The sequence below is a fragment of the Lycium barbarum genome, chromosome 10 (assembly GCF_019175385.1).
Source record: "Lycium barbarum isolate Lr01 chromosome 10, ASM1917538v2, whole genome shotgun sequence".
NCBI lineage: Eukaryota > Viridiplantae > Streptophyta > Magnoliopsida > Solanales > Solanaceae > Lycium > Lycium barbarum.
The window spans coordinates 11,884,615-11,906,035 of record NC_083346.1 but is presented as its reverse complement, the minus strand read 5'-3'; the positions used below and the strand labels follow the sequence as shown (position 1 = coordinate 11,906,035).

Genomic DNA, 21,421 nt, shown 5'->3' with positions numbered 1-21,421 from the left:
CACTAGTTCTCAGGGGTACTTGACATGACGGTTGTCTTTGATTCTCAAGTGTTGGTTCATTCTAATTATTCTATCAAGTCTCAAATGATGATTTAGTTTGTACATGATTGCTCCTAGTATTCTATTCATGCACATTGTTATGGCCTCATTTCACCGAGTCCCTCACTAGAGGGCCGGATACGGTATGTATATGATTATTTCACCGAGTCCCTCACTAGAGGGCCGGGTACGGTATGTATATGATTATTTCACCAAGTCTCTCACTAGAGGGCCGGGTACGGTATGTACATGATTGTTTCACCCAGTCTCTCACTAGAGGGCCGGATATGGTATGTATATGATTATTTCACCGAGTCCCTCACTAGAGGGCCGGGTACGGTATGTATATGATTATTCCACCGAGTCCCTCACTAGAGGGCCGGGTACGGTAAATTATATAGATATGTTGTAACACCCCGTAAACTTGAACTAGGTGTGAATTTGTAAAAATCTAGTGTTAAGATGATATTTTATCTATATGAATCCATTCTTGATGAATTCGGGTGGAAGATGGTAGTTTTGAAGTCAAACCAACTATTGAAGTTCTTAAGGGCTCTTAAATTAGCCTAAGTTTTGGTAGGTCTGTCTCCTGGCCGATTTTCATGAAAATTTGTTGTGAATTTGGAAAAACTTTCTTGATTAAATTTGTAGATCTTTGAAATAGCTTTCCAACGGTAGGTCTCCCAGTCCAAGCAAAGTTGCGTACAAAAATCTATGTCCGTTTTACTAAAACCTGTCTTCGCTGGAAATTTGGCCTATGTTACGGTTAGATGTTATGGACCGTAACACGTGTTACGGGCCGTAACATGGAACCGTAACGTCTCAAAAATCACCAGAACTCTCTGGAAATTTCCACTAAAAGACGGTCCAAAGAACGGTCCGTAATATGAAGGACGGTCCGTCCTTCGGGGGCGTCATTTGGCCAGTTTTCACCAGAAAAATATAAATAAGACACTTGTTTTGTTTATTCCTCCACTTTCTAAACAATCCTAAGGACGAAAATCATTCCTCCAAGTCTTCAAATCAAAGGTAAGGACATCCTTAACATTACTAATTCATTCTAACATCAAACCCATGATTCTTGTGATCAAAACCTAGGGTTTGCAACATAATTCTTCCCAAAGTGATTCAAGCTAGGGTTTGGGTGTTCTTCATTAGAAAAGTGAATTGTTAAACCTTGTTTAACAAATTAAGTTATATCTCTCTTTTAAAAACTTATTTTGAATGAAAATCACTTTTTGAAACTATTGTTGGAAGTATAAATTTTATTCAAGATTCTTTAATGAATGAAAGGAAAAGCAATCTTTTCATGTTTCTTGAACTCTAATTCATGTATAAATGGTGGTTAATGTTACACCTCGGAAATTTTTCCGTACTTGTGTGATGAGTAGAACAATGAAAGACTTGAGTGTATGGTGTTTTACTGAGTCGGGAATGGCTAATTTTGCATTTTTGGAAATAATAAAGTTGCAGAAAAATTTTCACCCAGTGGTCGTATATGGCACTATACGGCCCGTAAAGTGATTTACGGACCGTATAGTGCAATCGTCTTTCATTGCGTCAAAAATCTCAAGTTTCTGTTAAGTGTTGAAATGGTTAAAAACGACCCAGAATACGGCCCGTAAACTGGTTTACTGACCGTAAACCAGGTCGTAAACCGCCAGGTCCCTCAGCCAAGACTTTCTGTAAATGTTGAATATGGTTAAATACGACCCAGTTTACAGCCCGTAAACTGGTTTACGGACCGTAAACCAAGTCGTAAACTGCCATGTCCACCAGCCAAACTCTCTGTTTTTAAATACGACCACAGTGGACGACCCGTAAATCAAAATACGGTCCGTAAACTGCAGTTTACGACCACTGTCCATCCCGACAAAAATTCATTAAACATCAGCTTTTGAGTTATTAAAAGGAACTTAGGCCTCATTTTATTTCATTCTTCATTCATACAACTCAAGAACACTCTAGAACTCTCCAAATACTTCCTCCATAAGAATCCAAGAGAATCAAGGGAAAGCTAAAGATCAACAACACAAAACCTATGAAATCAAGTGCAAGAACACATCAAGGGATCATCTAAGTCAAGTAATTCCCAAGAAGGTGAAACTAGGGTTTTGTCCAAAGTGAAGTATTGCAACTCAAGACTTGTTCAACCAACATCCAAGGTAAGTTCCATGATATATTCATGTTGTTCAAGGCATTGAAAGGCTTAGACACTTGAAATGTAGAAGAACATAGAAATGGGTCATTATTAAGTGAATAGTGACATGAATGAATGGTAGTGGAATTGAACTACGAATATTGGAGTGTTGTGAGTACAAATACGTTATAAATGATGTTTATATCACGAAACAAGCGTTAAACGCATGAAAATGCAAGGACGAGTCATAAGGCTAATTATGAGGGAAATTGGAGGAAAATGGTGGATTTTGCTAAATGTACGTAAACGACGATTGTTGATTTCGATATTGTGAGTAATGCTATGAATGTTGGGAGTTAATATAAAACATGGGAAAAATAGTATAAACAAGAGAAGCGCTGTCCGACTTCTCCTAGAATTAGCGACGCGTTCTTGTAGTTAGTATGCTAATGTTGATATGAATTCTTTATGAAGGTAACGACGCGATATTGAAGGAGAATGAGTGAGCGATATCTTAGCTAAACGACCAAGGTATGTGAGGATAGTCCCTTCTTTCTGATGGCATGAATCTTGTAGCACGAAATTCCTATTCTCTTCATGAGTTCTTATAGTCCGAAAGGCTAAGAGTCTAACTCCTTAATGTCTATATAAGATGAGGAATACGATATGATGATGCTAGTATAATGATGATGTTAATTATCGCTTACACTCACCTTATGTACTAGTTCCTTCAAGGTGAGGCAGAGTATCAATAGTTGTTCCATAATGGAATCGGGGGATCACGACCTTACGTCACCCCGATAGAGTAAAGTTGATCTTGAGCCTTATGCATGTATTACAATGAGATAAGTATTTTATGATGAGTATATTATTATTATGAGCATTTTATGATAAGCATGACATGAGCATTTCACACCGTGCCTAGTTGGCCGGGCAGTCACCGCCAAGGTGGGCAGCTATACGGATACACCATGACCTTCGGGCATGGGCAGACACCACTAGTGGGCGGCATGAGATGGTACCCCGGACGCGGGCTAATATTATTGATTATCACACCGTTCCGACATGGACGGGCAGCTTGCATATGATGCATATAGGTTATGAGGATGAGTATGAGTAAGATGGCACGCATGATTTCCTTTATGATTATCAGACAGATCCAGATATTTCATGTTGATGTTATCACTATATTGTTGATGTTTTCTTTCATTGTTTATGCTTCTCATACTCGGTACAACATTCGTACTGACGTCCTTTCTTCGGACGCTGTGTTCATGCCCACAGGTAGACAGAGAGGAGAGCTTGGCCCAGATCCTCAGTAGCAGTCAGCTGGTTGAAAGCACTCCATCGTCCGGAGGTGCTTATGACTATCCTTTTGATGTACATTCATGTATGCATATTTTGGGCATGACGGAGTCTTGTTCCGTCCATGTATTCATTATGTTAGTAGAGACTCGTAGATACGCAGTGTGGGTTAGATGGTCTCACAAGACGTTTTCATATGCGTGTATATTATTTTGATGGCCGAAAGGCAATTGTATATAAAGTAATTATGTTTGTTTAATTATGATTTTCCTACAACTGGTATGTAAATTGATAAAAGAATATTAGATGGGCAAGATAAGTAGTAGAGTGAGCGGTGCTCGGTAACTAGCTCCGGGTACCCGTCGCGGCCCCTAGCTGGGTCGTGACAGCAGTGGTATCAGAGCAGTTCGTCCTAGGAAGTGTCTACGAGCCGTGTCTAGTAGAGTCTTGTTTATGGTGTGTTGCGCGCCACGCTAATAAATAAGAGGCTACAGGGCATTTAGGAAAATGCCCATCCTTATTCTCATGAAATCGTGCGATAGAGCCATGCTTAGGATTATGTTATTCCTAAAAGTGCGTTATGGTTTCAGAAAATGGCGCCAAAAGGAAAAGCTACAGCTGCCCAGAAGGGCAAAGCTACGACAAAGAGGCAGGCGGAAAGAGAGCCTCCGGCAAATGTAGAGGAAAGCGAATCGCAAAGTGAGGCCGCGCCCAATGTAGAAGAGCAGGGAGGAGCCTCAGCTCCGATTCCTCCACCGGGTGCTTCGGGTCAACAAGTGTCCGAGGCCATCCATTTATTGACACAATTGGTTGCCGCTCAGGCACAATGACAGGATGCGGGTCCAAGGGATCGTTCAGCTAGTACGAGAGCCCGTGACTTTATGGCCTTAAATCCTCCGGAATTCTTTGGGTCAAAGCCAGATGAAGATCCGCAAAGCTTTATTGATGAGATGTTGAGGACTTTAGAGATTATCCATGCTTCCGAGACCGAATCCGTGGAGTTGGCTTCTTATAGACTCCGCAATGTGGCGGTGTTATGGTATAAGAATTGGGTGATAACAAGAGGAGAACATGTTCCACCTCCCGTGTGGCAAGAGTTTGTAGATGCCTTTATTCGTCACTACTTGCCACCCGAAGTCCGCCGAGCTAGAGCAGACAAGTTCCTGAATTTAAAGCAAAGGGGTATGAGTGCCCGAGAGTATAGCATACAATTCAACTCATTGGCCCGATATGCTCCGACTATGGTGGCCGACATGGGAGACAGAATCTATAGATTTGTGAGTGGTCTGAGGCCACATTTGTACAGAGATTGTTTGACGACCTCCTTGCAAGACGGGATGCATATTTCCCGGATACAGGCCCATGCTCAGAATCTCGAGGAACGACAACGACAGCAAAGAAGTGATCGTGATGGCGACAGAAGACAAGGTAAGAGGGCTAGATCTATGGGAGAGAGCAGTGAGTATAGAGAGGGACCGAGACAGACACATCCCAGGCACTCAGGTCAGTCCGCGACTAGTGAGCCTCCCAAATTCTCAGACAGGAGGTTCGATCGCTCTTTCCAGTCAGGGCAGGGTCAGAGTTCGAGGGCCCCAAGTTCTCAGTATCAGGGATATTTTAGTCAGAGGAGACCTCCAGTACCGCGGTGTAGCCAGTGTGGCAAATTACAGTCCAGACGGTGTCGTCAGGGTTCGGATGCTTGTTATGCTTGCGGGCAAGTTGGTCACATGATGAGAGATTGCCCCTCAGCGAGAGATAGAGCTGGGGCTCAGCCTACAGGTTCAGCAGCGGGTTCTTCTTCAGCACGCCCGACAGCACAGACTCCTCAGACTACAGCAGGTAGAGGCAGAGGTAGAGGGGGAACATCTACTTCAGGTGCTATTCAGCCCCGTGTGTATGCTTTAGCTGGGCGACAGGATCTCGAGTCTTCCCCAGATGTTGTCACAGGTACCCTGACTATATTTTCCCGTGACGTATATGCTCTGATTGATCCAAGTTCTACCTTCTCATATATTACTCCGTATATCGCTGATTGTGTTGGGGTGAGACCCGAGCCAATTAAACCTTTTGAAGTATTCACTCCGGTTGGTGATCCTGTAATAGCGAGACAAGTATATAAGAACTGTGTAGTCATTGTACGTGATCGTCAGACAAAGGCTGATTTGATTGAACTTGAGATGATAGATTTTGACGTAATTCTGGGTATGGACTGGTTGGCATCATGCTATGCTAATGTTTGTTGCCGGACAAAGGTAGTTCGATTCAAATTTCTGGGAGAGCCCATACTCGAGTGGAAGGGTAATACAGTTTCCCCAAAGGGTAGGTTTATTTCCTACCTTAAGGCGAGAAAGATGATAGCCAAGGGTTATATTTGTCACCTAGTTCGGGTTCATGACACGGAAGCGGAAGTGCCAACTTTCCAGTCTGTCCCGGTAGTGAATGAATTCCCAGATATGTTTCCCGGCGAGTTACCAGGCCTTCCTCCAGAAAGGGAAATCGACTTTGCTATTGATGTAGTACCCAACACCGAGCCTATTTCTATTCCTCCCTATCGAATGGCTCCAGCAGAGTTGAAAGACTTACTCGAGAAGGGTTTTATTAGACTTAGTTCATCACCATGGGGAGCACCGGTCTTGTTCGTGCGAAAGAAAGATGGGTCGCTACGAATGTGTATCGATTATAGACAGTTGAACAAGGTGACTGTGAAGAACAGATATCCCCTTCCCAGAATCGACGACTTGTTCGACCAATTACAAGGTGCTAAGTGGTTTTCTAAGATAGACCTAAGGTCGGGTTATCATCAAGTGAGGATCAGAGAAGAAGACATTCCCAAGACAGCCTTCAGAACGAGGTACGACCATTACGAGTTTCGAGTGATGTCGTTTGGGTTGACAAACGCCCCGGCGGTGTTCATGAATTTAATGAATAATGTGTTCAGGCCGTCCTTGGATCTTTTTGTGATAGTGTTTATCGACGATATCCTGGTATATTCTCGCACAGAGTCAGAATATGCAGATCATCTAAGAATTGTTCTTGGCGTTCTTCGAGATCGGGAATTGTATGCAAAGTTTTCGAAGTGCGAGTTTTGGCTAAAATCCGTGGCATTTCTAGGTCATGTTATTTCAGATGATGGTATCCGAGTCGACACTCAGAAAATAGAAGCTGTGAAGACTTGGCCAAGGCCTACGACACCTACGGAAGTTCGTAGTTTTCTTGGGTTAGCAGGGTATTACAGGAGATTTGTAGAGGGCTTCTCATCTATTTCAGCCCCATTGACGAAGTTAACTCAGAAGTTGGCTAAATTCCAGTGGGATGATGCCTGTGAGCGTAGTTTCCAAGAGTTGAAAAACAGGTTGACCTCAGCGCCAGTGCTAACACTTCCAGAAGGGTCCGATGGCTATGTCGTATATTGTGATGCCTCCGGTGTGGGAATAGGATGCGTATTGATGCAGCATGGGAGAGTCATTGCATATGCCTCGAGACAGTTGCGAAGGCATGAACAGAATTATCCGACTCATGATCTCGAATTGGCCGCGGTTATCCATGCCTTAAAAATATGGAGGCACTACTTGTATGGTGTACGTGTTGACATCTATACGGACCACAAAAGCCTCCAATATATTTTCAAACAGAAGGAGTTGAACCTGCGGCAAAGGCGATGGTTAGAATTACTAAAGGATTACGATGTGAACATTCTATATCATCCAGGGAAGGCGAATGTAGTGGCAGATGCACTTAGCCGCCGATCGATGGGTAGTTTATGTGGAGTTCCTTCGGAAAAGCAGGAAATGGTTCGTGAGCTCCATTAACTAGCAAGTCTCGGCGTACGTGCGACTGATTCAGGAGATGCAAGTATTAGCATCAATGACCCCACAGTTTCATCATTGAATATAGAAGTGAAGGAACGGCAATATGAGGATTCCCAGCTAAGCCATTATCGAGATCTAGCTCACGAAAAAGAAAAGTCTCCATTCGAAGTTTCCATAGAAGGGGTCCTTAGATATCGGGGCAGGTTATGTGTACCGGATGTGGCAAACTTACGCCAACGGATTTTAGAGGAAGCACATTATTCCCGGTATTCTATTCATCCAGGTGCAACAAAGATGTACCACGACCTTAAGTTGCTATATTGGTGGGATGGCATGAAGCGAGACATAGCAGGGTTTGTAGCCCAATGTCCAAATTGTTAGCAAGTGAAAGCCGAACATCAAAAGCCAGGAGGTTTATTGCAAGCAATGGAAATTCCTACGTGGAAATGGGAAGAAATTAATATGGATTTTGTGGTAGGATTACCCCGTACGCAAGGGAAGTATGATTCTATATGGGCAATCGTGGACAGGCTCACAAAAGCAGCTCATTTTCTCCCCGTCAGGACTACATATTCAGCGGAGGATTATGCTAAATTGTATCTCAAGGAGATTGTACGACTTCATGGTATTCCTTGGGCCATTATCACGGATAGAGGGGCGCAGTTCACAGCCAAGTTCTGGAAGTCCTTTCAAGAAGGTCTAGGTACTCAAGTTAAGCTCAGCACGGCGTTCCACCCACAGACCGACGGGCAAGCCGAGCGCACTATTCAGACCTTAGAGGACATGCTACGGGCATGTGTATTGGACTTTGGCGGTAGTTGGGATGAGCATTTGCCTCTTATTGAATTTGCCTATAATAACAACTATCATTCGAGTATCCAAATGGCTCCGTATGAAGCCTTATACGGAAGAAAATGCAGATCTCCAATTGGATGGTTTGAAACCGGAGAAGTACAATTGATAGGCCCCGACTTGGTCCAACAAGCAGTTGAAAAGGTTAAAGTGATTCGAGACCGACTGTTAACAGCTCAAAGTCGCCAAAAGTCTTATGCGGACAACCGCCGACAGGATTTAGAATTTCAAGCTAATGATTGGATATTCTTGAAAGTCTCGCCAATGAAGGGAGTAATGAGGTTCGGCAAAAAGGGGAAATTGAGTCCAAGATACATTGGACCTTATCGAATCATCCGCAAGGTGGGTAGAGTAGCCTATGAATTGGACTTGCCTTCAGAGCTCGAATCTGTACACCCAGTATTCCATGTTTCGATGCTCCGCAAGTGTATTGGAGACCCCACGAGGATTTTTCCGATGATGATGTACAAGTGACAGAGAAGTTGACATACGAAGAAGTGCCCATTGCTATTTTGGATAGACAAGTGCGAAGGCTTCGGAATAAAAAGGTTGCTTCAGTCAAAGTGCTATGGCGGAACAATAATCGGGAAGAAATGACTTGGGAAGCGGAGGAAAAGATGAAATCTATGTACCCCCATTTGTTCCAATCCCCAGAAGAGATTCAAGATGAGACGTCGACGATATGAGGTATGAATGTTTTAGTTTTATGTTTTTGGTCGTGTGTGGCCATAAATATGCTGATATTGTGATATAGCCTTGTGAGGCGATGATATTATGGGTCGTTGTGGTAAATTGGTAGTGCCAAATTACAAAGGGAACTCTGGCAAAAATTTTCTAGAATCCCCGAGTGTCGAACATTTGAGGACGAATGTTCCAAAAGGGGGGAAGAATGTTACACCTCGGAAATTTTTCCGTACTTGTGTGATGAGTAGAACAATGAAAGACTTGAGTGTATGGTGTTTTACTGAGTCGGGAATGGCTAATTTTGCATTTTTGGAAATAATAAAGTTGCAGAAAAATTTTCACCCAGTGGTCGTATATGGCACTATACGGCCCGTAAAGTGATTTACGGACCGTATAGTGCAATCGTCTTTCATTGCGTCAAAAATCTCAAGTTTCTGTTAAGTGTTGAAATGGTTAAAAACGACCCAGAATACGGCCCGTAAACTGGTTTACTGACCGTAAACCAGGTCGTAAACCGCCAGGTCCCTCAGCCAAGACTTTCTGTAAATGTTGAATATGGTTAAATACGACCCAGTTTACAGCCCGTAAACTGGTTTACGGACCGTAAACCAAGTCGTAAACTGCCATGTCCACCAGCCAAACTCTCTGTTTTTAAATACGACCACAGTGGACGACCCGTAAATCAAAATACGGTCCGTAAACTGCAGTTTACGACCACTGTCCATCCCGACAAAAATTCATTAAACATCAGCTTTTGAGTTATTAAAAGGAACTTAGGCCTCATTTTATTTCATTCTTCATTCATACAACTCAAGAACACTCTAGAACTCTCCAAATACTTCCTCCATAAGAATCCAAGAGAATCAAGGGAAAGCTAAAGATCAACAACACAAAACCTATGAAATCAAGTGCAAGAACACATCAAGGGATCATCTAAGTCAAGTAATTCCCAAGAAGGTGAAACTAGGGTTTTGTCCAAAGTGAAGTATTGCAACTCAAGACTTGTTCAACCAACATCCAAGGTAAGTTCCATGATATATTCATGTTGTTCAAGGCATTGAAAGGCTTAGACACTTGAAATGTAGAAGAACATAGAAATGGGTCATTATTAAGTGAATAGTGACATGAATGAATGGTAGTGGAATTGAACTACGAATATTGGAGTGTTGTGAGTACAAATACGTTATAAATGATGTTTATATCACGAAACAAGCGTTAAACGCATGAAAATGCAAGGACGAGTCATAAGGCTAATTATGAGGGAAATTGGAGGAAAATGGTGGATTTTGCTAAATGTACGTAAACGACGATTGTTGATTTCGATATTGTGAGTAATGCTATGAATGTTGGGAGTTAATATAAAACATGGGAAAAATAGTATAAACAAGAGAAGCGCTGTCCGACTTCTCCTAGAATTAGCGACGCGTTCTTGTAGTTAGTATGCTAATGTTGATATGAATTCTTTATGAAGGTAACGACGCGATATTGAAGGAGAATGAGTGAGCGATATCTTAGCTAAACGACCAAGGTATGTGAGGATAGTCCCTTCTTTCTGATGGCATGAATCTTGTAGCACGAAATTCCTATTCTCTTCATGAGTTCTTATAGTCCGAAAGGCTAAGAGTCTAACTCCTTAATGTCTATATAAGATGAGGAATACGATATGATGATGCTAGTATAATGATGATGTTAATTATCGCTTACACTCACCTTATGTACTAGTTCCTTCAAGGTGAGGCAGAGTATCAATAGTTGTTCCATAATGGAATCGGGGGATCACGACCTTACGTCACCCCGATAGAGTAAAGTTGATCTTGAGCCTTATGCATGTATTACAATGAGATAAGTATTTTATGATGAGTATATTATTATTATGAGCATTTTATGATAAGCATGACATGAGCATTTCACACCGTGCCTAGTTGGCCGGGCAGTCACCGCCAAGGTGGGCAGCTATACGGATACACCATGACCTTCGGGCATGGGCAGACACCACTAGTGGGCGGCATGAGATGGTACCCCGGACGCGGGCTAATATTATTGATTATCACACCGTTCCGACATGGACGGGCAGCTTGCATATGATGCATATAGGTTATGAGGATGAGTATGAGTAAGATGGCACGCATGATTTCCTTTATGATTATCAGACAGATCCAGATATTTCATGTTGATGTTATCACTATATTGTTGATGTTTTCTTTCATTGTTTATGCTTCTCATACTCGGTACAACATTCGTACTGACGTCCTTTCTTCGGACGCTGTGTTCATGCCCACAGGTAGACAGAGAGGAGAGCTTGGCCCAGATCCTCAGTAGCAGTCAGCTGGTTGAAAGCACTCCATCGTCCGGAGGTGCTTATGACTATCCTTTTGATGTACATTCATGTATGCATATTTTGGGCATGACGGAGTCTTGTTCCGTCCATGTATTCATTATGTTAGTAGAGACTCGTAGATACGCAGTGTGGGTTAGATGGTCTCACAAGACGTTTTCATATGCGTGTATATTATTTTGATGGCCGAAAGGAAATTGTATATAAAGTAATTATGTTTGTTTAATTATGATTTTCCTACAACTGGTATGTAAATTGATAAAAGAATATTAGATGGGCAAGATAAGTAGTAGAGTGAGCGGTGCTCGGTAACTAGCTCCGGGTACCCGTCGCGGCCCCTAGCTGGGTCGTGACAGTTAATGTGTGTGAGGGACAAACCCACATTAAACCTAGATTGTAACAAACCCTATATATGTACAGGATATTATGAATGTTTTCCTCTATGAGAGATGCTTAGTAATGCTAGTTAAGAGTTGGTAATGACATTCTCATTGGTGAATTGGGACATGGAAATCTTTGTAAAGAAGTTGTACGTTTTCAAAACATTGATTGGAATGACTTATTCTTTCGATATGCATAATGAACTTTAATGTTATTGATGGTGTGACTACTTTAAAATGAATTGTAATTCGGCTTTTAAGCTATGAACTCTATTGATGTGATTTTGCCTAGCCATTCGGGAGGATGAGTGGTCACCGAGAATTTCATATTCCGGTGTATTTATGCCTAGCCATTCGGGAGGATGAGTGGTCACCGAGGATTTCATATTCCGGTGTATTTATGCCTAGCTACTCGGGAGGAAGGGTAGTCACTATGGATCCTAGTGTGTCATTGCCTAGCCATTCGGGAGGAAGAGTGGCCACTGCTGGGTTCGATGTTCGGGGTGTGATTTATGCCTAGCTATTCGGGAGGAAGGATAGCCACCGCGTACTACATAGTCCGGTGTGATTTATGCCTAGCTATTCGGGAGGAAGGATAGCCACCGAGAATTATATGTTCCGGTGTGGTGCGCTATGCGCGATATGCTTGATTCTTGGGCCTGTATTGGCATGTGTGACATTCTTATTCTCTTATGGAATTGTTGATGACTATCTTAATTGATTAAAAAGGCATATTTGAAGTTGTAACTTGACAAGAGGCTTTTATAAATGGGTTTTGATACTTATTATAGAGATGCATAAACTGAATAACTGTTCTTACATCGCTCTCACCTGACTGGCAAGACTAATTTCTTTATGTAATATGTACTCTATTTTCTTATTACTTATTGTCCCCGAGACACTCACTGAGTACGAAGTACTTAGGCATACCATTGTTGTTTTTGATGGTATGTTAGGTAACGGAGAAGAGAAGGTTCGTGATACTCTCGACGCTTAGGAGAACTTGCTGCTGTTGTTGATTTGGTGAGCCCACATCCTTGTTCGTGGGACACTTCCTGTTTCATTTATTATTCTAGATTTCCGGGCTGCGTCCCGAAGTTAGACAATTATTGTGTCTCTTAGAAGCTCCATAGATAGTTGTCAGAATTGTGGGTAGATTGTCAAAGTCTCGTACGACTTAATGGGTGTTTGCCACGTTTATGACTATTACTTATATTAGACTTCCACTGATCTTATTTCATAATTATGATCCTGATATATGCAGTTATTTATAACTTTGTCTAATTTAATAAGGAAAGATTATTAAAAAGGAACTTGACGTTACATTTATTTTATAAACTGTTGGAGGTGAATGTTGAACCTGGCGGGTTCAAGTGTTATTATTGCATTGTTTAGGTTCTTTCGATGTTGTTCATGACGTCGGATGCCGGTCACGTCTAGGGTGGGTTTTGGGGCGTGACATATGCATGACTCTCATCTCATAAGGTACAGATGCTTTGGTATTCTTGATTATCATACTTGTCTCCTATCATCTTTTACTCAGTCATGATCTTCATTACTGTACTTCATGCTTTACATACTCAGTACATTTTCCGTACTGACCCCCTTTCTTCGGGGGCTGCGTTTCATGCCCGCAGGTACAGATACTCAGTTTGGTGATCCTCCAGCTTAGGACTGCTACTCAGCTGCTTGGAGAGCTCCGTTGTTCCGGAGCTTGAGTCATTTGGTACAGATCCTTTAGCATTGTCTTTGTTATACTCTTAGAGGTCTGTAGACATATGTGGGTTGTGTGTTTAATTATGTTTTGGTCAGCTATATCGATGTAGTTCGTTTTGGATGATCCCGTGTATAGTGGCAGCCTTGTCGGCTTGCATATTTTTTATGTCTTGGTTAGCTGTGACTTCTCAGGAGACAGGTTCATTTTAATATATGACATGATGAAGTTTACAGTATGCTTTTACAGATTGCCATATTGTCTCCAATTTCAGTCTGATTATGTCCAGCAAGTTCGGTTACGGGTGTCCAGCTCGGGCACTAGTCATGGCCCATTGGTTTGGGTCGTGACAAGTCAAAATACGTAATTTTTTCTAGGAGTTAGTGTTTTCTTAAGGGATGTGAAGGCTAAGTGGACAATTATTTTGAACCGGAAGGAGTAATAGTGATTAATACATATTACTAATATTTCTATACTATTCTCTTATTTCTTTGTTCAGTAGTTATTCTTTTGTCTATATTACCAAGCATATGGGAACGTAGTTGTTTCCTGCCTAAATTGTCAAAAAGGTACACTAGTTGTCCAGGAACTTCTTTTTTAGATGTTACGGGAAAAAATGAAGATAAAAGGAGATATGGTTAGTTTAGAAGGTTAATTATTAGGAATTCTAATGAGTAAATGTTGGATTAACTAATAAAGGAAGTATGGGAAACTTGTGTTTACTTTACTTTTGAACAAGACGGAGCTGGAAAAAGTTAATGAACCCTAGTCCACGCTAATTAAGTTATCTCATGACACGTAACATGTCAAAGAAAGGACCTGGCCTCTATATATATATATTTCAGTTTCTTCTTGTTGTACATGTTATGGCCTTTAACATTTAACACTTGCACAAACAATTTCCATCTTCATCACCATTTGAGTTCTTATAATTAAAATCACGCAAATGGAGAACAAAGTGTGCTTCATCTGCTGCTTATGGCTATGTCTCTTCACTTATATGACCAGCTTTCCTGCAGGTTAATCATCTAACATTTGTTATCAATTATAGTAGCGTAATTAACCTTTCTTTGTTTATTTTATTTTGCTTTGTTCAATGGATTCAATTACCATGGATTCACGGGTTTGACAAAATTCAGTATTTCGAGTTGCACTTCATCTATAACTAGTAGCAGGATATATAGATAACACAAAATTGTACATATAAATGGTGTTAACTTATTATCACAGTTTGACTTGTATATCGTTTTGAGTCTGGAAGTGTTGGTGATTATAGTGTTATACTTTCCTTATTTTGAACTGATATTTACGTACTCTAGATATTAATTTTTCAAGTAGCGTCAGTTTATTGAATACATATTACCGTTTGGTAAAAATATTATTTTTCTCTTTCCTAATTTATGTAAAGGTGTTATTATTTGCAGTCGACATGATTGAGGAGGTTGATGCTGTCAAAAGACAACATGGGAATCATAAGCGTGGTGATAATGTTAAGCTGTTTGTTTTTGGAGACTCGTACGTAGATACTGGGAATTGGCCAACATCTATGTCTAGCTCTTGGAAGGAACCATATGGCCTCACTTATCCTGGCTCTCCTTCTGGAAGATTCTCCGATGGCCTCATACTCACTGATTTTATTGGTACTTTTCCTCAATCTAAGAAAAATTTAGGAGATGGTTGTTGTGATAATTTTCTCTTTTCTGTTCTTTTCTATTTTCATTTGGGAAATTGAAGTGTGTATATGTGTAATTATGTATTAGGTGAAATGGCCCGAGAGACCCTTGCATTTGTTTGGGACTGTCATCCCGCAACAAGTAAAGGGGCCTCCCAGGCCATTCCACCTATGTATTATTTTGATTAATTGTGATTTAATGATAATAATCGACTTAATTTCATTAATGATCATTCAATTATTTTTTGTAATAAAAAATAATAATTAACTTTATATAAGTACCGCAAAAGTTAATAAACTAATTTTGTAACAAAAAAACTCACTGAATTCTGATTATGGATCCCTAAAAGCAAGTATGAGGAAATAAAAGAGGCACTTTCTATAATATTTAGTTAAAATTGAGTGACTTTTTCATTGTTTGGGTATTCCCACGAGGGGGAGAGTTGCCATTATGGCAAGAAGGAGAAGAAAAGAAAAAAGAAAAGCAAAATTAAAATAGGACTAGGACTGGGGTCTGGTAAATTGTTGTAAAATATTTTGGTGGCGGGGGGTGGTGGGAGGGTGGGGTAATTAATTGTCACATGTTGGACAAGTGGCAATTTCTGGTGCTTATAAGAGAAATGAAGCACAATTTGAGCTCCAAAATGGAGCCCCTATTACACGGATAGTAAATTAAATGATTTTGCGAATTACAAGGACAATTTTGATCTTTTTCCCTTTTCTAATTTGTTCTCTGTTTGTTACACCTATTACAATATTTCTATATACCATGGCCTTCGTTTTATTTCTTTGTGATATCCTTATTAAGTTGCAAATGACTTTGTAATTAATCAATGCAGCTTCATTCCTTGGCATAAAATCTCCACTACCTTATAGTAAGAAGGGATCATCAGTAACTAAAGATGGAGTGAATTTTGCATATGGAGGGACAGGTGTATTCAACACTTTTGTTAACCAACCTAATATGACAACACAAATAAATTATTTTCAGCAGCTCCTTCAAGAAGAGGAACAAGTGTACACAAAAGAAAATATGAGTTCATCCATTGCTCTTGTGTCTGTGGCTGGCAATGACTATGCTACTTTCCTTACCAAAAAAGGCAACAATATGGAGGTAATTAAAGTTGTTAAACTAACCCTACCTATATGTACAACAATTTTTTGGTGATCTGTATGGCCTTCTTTTCTTGCTTTTGCTAGTTACAAAAGTGTCTTGATTAGGGAAGAAATTAAAGTTGATGAAATGTTACTTTAATAGATCTAAATAATGAGTTTTACTTTCTCCTTTCTTTATTGTTTGATAATCAATAAAATAGAGGTTGTAGAGAATGAAACCAGTGACCTCCTCCATAAATGAAGTCCAACTAGACAAGTTGGTCAACACTACTTCAGTAGTAGCAATAATATTATTTTTGGCAATAATGAATATGATACTAAAAAACGGAAAACTCATGAAGGAGAGTTGTAACTAATTAATATTATATTCGAATTGTGTTTAATAATATACTTTTGTTATAGTAATATATTTTTCAAATGTTGACACTGCTTACAAAAAATTATGCTTAAGTTGTTGATAAATAAAACATTAATCTGCATTTTTATTTTTATTTTGGTGTATAGGACTTGGGCAATGTAACTAATTCAATTATGAGTCAACTTGAATTGAACCTTAGACGCATACATGGATTGGGGGTTCAAAAATTAGGCATCACAGCACTGGAACCCATTGGATGTTTGCCAAAAATGACAGCTTCTCTTTCTTATGAGAATTGTAGTGAACCTGCCAATTCACTCTCAAAATTTCACAATCAAATGTTGCATCAAACTATAGAGAAGCTCAACAACCAAACTGGTAGACCAGTTTTCTTCATTCTTGATCTCTATAGTGCCTTCATATCTGCCTTGGACATACAACAAAACCATCCAGGTAATTAATACAATATATATGCAATATATATCGTGCCATATAAATTCTTGCAGCTCACTGCGAGTTCTTTGGGTTTAAATTTACATATGTTATTGAATTTTGTCCACTGTAAAAATAAAGTCACCAAACTATTTTTTGTCATATTAATTAAAGTAATTGAACTACTATGCGTAAATTGTTCAGAAAATATAAATGATCGAAAGGCAAACTTCTGGTACTGAGTTATGACACGTAATTACTCGCACATCAACGTTTTGTTACTCTATAAATTCCATTTCAGAAAATTAAAAAATCAAATTGTAAAAATTTTGACTACCTAATTACAAGGCTCCAGCCTTGATTTTTACATATAATTAAAGGAAGTTTCGAATTGTTTCTTCTTCTTTTTTTTGTGTGTTGTTGCATTCAAATGTTGCTTTAAGTGTATTTTGTTTAAAAATATGGGTAGTCAAAGTTTTTGCACGGTGAATTCTTTCTTATTTTCCGACATGAAATTTACAAGTGACAAAGCTCTAATGTGATGAGTGATGTGTCATATTCAATTTGTGGGATATTTGACCTTCCAGTCAATTTGTATTTTTAGCGTATTCACATATAATTCAGTCGCTTTAAAATTTAACCCTATAGTTTGCACCTTAATTAATATGCGCACCATTTCACAGTTTTATAATGTACTCGATTACTTCTATTTATTGAGTTCACCCCTAATTAATCTCTTTCCTTTTCTTTTATGCATTTGACATGGATAGGAAATTCAAACTTTGAGAATCCACTGAAACCATGTTGCATGGGAACAAGCAATGAATATTCATGTGGAGACAAGAGGGGAATTACAAAGAAATATGTACTATGTAAAAATCCAGAGCTTTCATTCTTCTGGGATATAATTCATCCTTCTCAGCAAGGCTGGTTTGCTGTTTTTTCTGCTCTGAAGCCTTCACTAAGTTCCCTACTGTAAACCATAGGCTACTTAAATACGTATATCCTCCATTATTGTCCTTTATTCTTCTTTATTATCTTGGATTTTTATGGTATGTTAAATCTTCGTCAATATGTTTGTTGTGGCTGATTACACAATTGTTCCGTTTAGGCATCATTTCTAAAAGTCGTACAAATATAATTTGGGAAATATTAACATTTATAAAAATTTAGATCACGCACGGTTTAACGCGTTTTTCATAAGATTTTCAATTTGCTCAAAATGAATCTTTAGATTGTGGTCTAACAGGTCCATAAATTGCAAGAAAAATAAAAAGATAATCATATATATGAAATAGTTGTCCCAAAGGAAACAATCGGCGAAAATTTATGAATAATATATATAACAGCTAAATGACAAAATTATTTGTCTTATTGAAATAACTGAATTATGTGTTAATTAGTTGCTCTGGAAGTACAAATGATTAGAAGGTCAAATCTCTACTGGCATCGGGTTATATATGATATGTCACTAGTCATGCCATCACTTTACAAGATCTGTGGATTCTATGTTAGAAATTAAAATTAAATTTCACTGGGTAAAATTTTGACAACCTATATTTCGAAGATAATATATATTCTTGGCATCATTCACATGTGACAGTCCTATTAAAGGGAGGGTCAAATTAGAGGTTTGTTAAAAATAGAGGGAATGTTTATTTTCGGTGGAAGAACATTTTAGGAGTAATAATATTCGACCAAGACCAATAATGAAAAATGGAATATGTTCTTTAGTTGTGGATATCTTGGGTGTCTTATAAAGAATATGTTCTCATTGGTGATAGCCACCCAATTTTTTTTTGTCTCTTGAACCTTAATATATTTTTTTGTTAACTGTTCCTGTATGTTCTATTTGACTCGGCTTAAAATCATTCTTCTTTAGGATGTGGATGAGTCGAAAGCTACACCTGTCCTTATGGTCATTATCTAACTGATTTAATTAAATATGGAGAAATAATTTCTAGGAAGTAACTACAATTTTATTTGGTGAAAAATGGTGAATGAATGTTATGGAGAACTAGACATGATCTCTTCAAATTCTCAACTTGTATCTGAGTTTGTTCCTTTTTCATATATATGCATTACTTAAATTTTGCAAGGGCTTTTTGTTCGCTAAATACTTCCAACGCTATTAGCGTGAAACATCTAAGTTTAGTAGTTTTTTTTTTTTCTTAAATATAAACTACCATCTATTTTTATTTTTTTTAATCAAAAGACGAGAGACAAACTATAAGGAAGGATAAATTTAATTTGATCACAGAAATAACAATACCGTCCATTTTCTACAGTTGCCTAAGTTGCTAGTCTTAAATCAAAATTGCGAGGGATATTTTCTTCTAGTAAAGGATTCCAGCCTAACTAATTTTAGCGAAGAATAAAGCCCCATCTTAACTAAAAATTAACCAACGAAAAGAAAAGAAAAAAATTAACAAGGCCCTCAATTTTATTTTATTTTGTTCAGCAAAAAAAAAAAAAAAAAAAAGAGACCCTCATTGTCAACGCAATTTGCGCTTGTTTCTCGCTAAATTTGTTTAGTGACGAATAATATTCATTTATGTTGTCAAAAAAAAAAAAGAACAATTCATTTAGCATAGGATTAGTCTCTCGCTCGCTAATTAATTTGATATTTTAGCAGTTAATGATCAGATGAAGAAAGGTGTGCAGTAGGAGTATTCTAAATGTAACCTCTCGAATTGAAAGATAAGCAATAAAGTGATCATTGTTTAATTTGGCTCATAGCCAGTTTGGCAAACCGTTAAAATCAGCTAATTTTGAAAAGTTCATTTTATTAGAAGCGCTTTTGAAAAAGTAATTGTTTTTGTTATTAGTTTGTGTTGGATCAATATTTTAAAAAGTAATTTTAAGTGTCAAATTACGAAAAAAGGAAGCTACTACTAAATTAATTTGTAAATGTATATTTTTTGTTATAGGTTATTTTTTCCTAAAAAAATATAAAAACACTTATTATTTGGTTAAGTTACCTTTTTCAACTTTTACTTAAAAGTTAAAAACAACTTCTGTTATCAGTCAAAGACGCTTATTTCTTCATTAAAAACTTGGTCGAACACCTTCATTCCCTGAAATAAAGTTCTTTTTTTGTTGAAAAATAAGCACTTTTGATCTTTCAGAAACTTGATCAAACACATCTATTAGCCATCTTCTGCACACTAGCAGATATTCAACTATCATGTGTGTGCAAAAACACAAATACAAATAAAGTAACAAATATAGATAGAGTTAAATATATATTTCAGAATCAACTCTTCAAACTCAGAACCGATAACATCTAAATTCTGTATCCGTTATTACTTCAACAAAAGATATGCTAGCTCCTATTAGAATAAGGAGAAGAAGAAGTAGCTAGCTTGATGGATGAGTGAGATATTTGGCAATGGCCACCATGTTTTTCACCTTCTTCTTCAATTGTTTCCAACTTCAATTCAAAGCTCAACTTCCTCTCTGTAGCCCTCCGGCAAATTGGGGGCACTTTTTCAGCTTTCTCCCAAGAAACACTACTACTCACTTGCTTTGACATTTTTATATGAGAGTTTCTATTAGCAATTGAAGTGAATATTGTTGTTTCTCTTGTTAGGATTTTTTTCTTGTTGTTTAGAGAGTTGATGAGTGAAAGTTACTTATAGGAAAATATTTTGGAATATGTACTTGTACTTGTGGAGGTTGTTTATATTTTTAATTAATTTGTTGCTGATTATTATTTTTCCATAATTGGTAAAAGATCTATATGTCTTTAGTGCCTTCCACTTTGCTTTTATTTTTTTTCCTTCTCCAATTATAACAAATTATTTTACTTTAATAATTAACCAAAGTCAATTAGAATATATATATATATATATATATACAAACTACTTTATTCTGAACCAAGGGTCTATCGGAAACAACCTCTCTACCTGGCAAGGTAGGGGTAAGGTTTACTTATATCATTATGCCCTCCTCAGACCCCACTAGTGGAATTGCACTGAATATGCTGTTGTTATACTATTTTTACAAATTGCAAAAACGTGAATTAGAAACGCATTTGTCGTTAATTTTTTACTAAAAATCCCGTACTTATATAATAGAATTTTTAATAATATATCGCTAAACAAATTAGGGATGGATTTTTGCTATTTCGTGACAAAAGTTATCCGTCGTTGATTTTTTTTTTCTAGTTTCACTGGTGAGTCGTTAATAAAGTTAGCATCTTGTATGTTATATATAGCTGCAAAGTTTGATCTGACTAGATCTGCTGTCTTTCGTTTCTCTTAACCTATACTCAATTAATTCATATTATGCAACCTAATAATAAGAGTAAATTTCTCAAAAGTTCACTCAATTTAATGAATTTATCTACTAACGTAATAAAATCACTTAATTATTCTTTTGTTCCTCTAAAAGTCATTAACGCTGAAAAGTAAGATAAAACCACTGGAAAACTGCTTTCATCCAAAAAGTTTTCTCATGTACTGATAACCACTCGATTGGAGGACCACTATAGTAGATAAATTCATTCCTTTTAAGAAATTTACTCTTAGTAATAATACTTGACTCCAGGTAATTATATGATGTAAAGAGAAATTATGATCTT

The 21,421-nt window shown here is 38.2% G+C and overlaps 1 protein-coding gene across 1 annotated transcript; it reads left to right on the top strand.

The window, feature by feature from the left end:
* Positions 1 to 14,133: 14,133 nt before the first annotated feature.
* On the top strand, positions 14,134 to 17,870 carry LOC132615616 (GDSL esterase/lipase At5g03610-like). The gene is made up of 5 exons (XM_060330226.1): positions 14,134 to 14,277; positions 14,683 to 14,898; positions 15,770 to 16,044; positions 16,551 to 16,857; positions 17,607 to 17,870. Exons 1-5 carry the CDS (start codon positions 14,205 to 14,207, stop codon positions 17,813 to 17,815), a joined length of 1,080 nt encoding a protein of 359 aa, XP_060186209.1. The 5' UTR covers positions 14,134 to 14,204; the 3' UTR covers positions 17,816 to 17,870.
* The last annotated feature ends 3,551 nt before the right edge of the window (positions 17,871 to 21,421 follow it).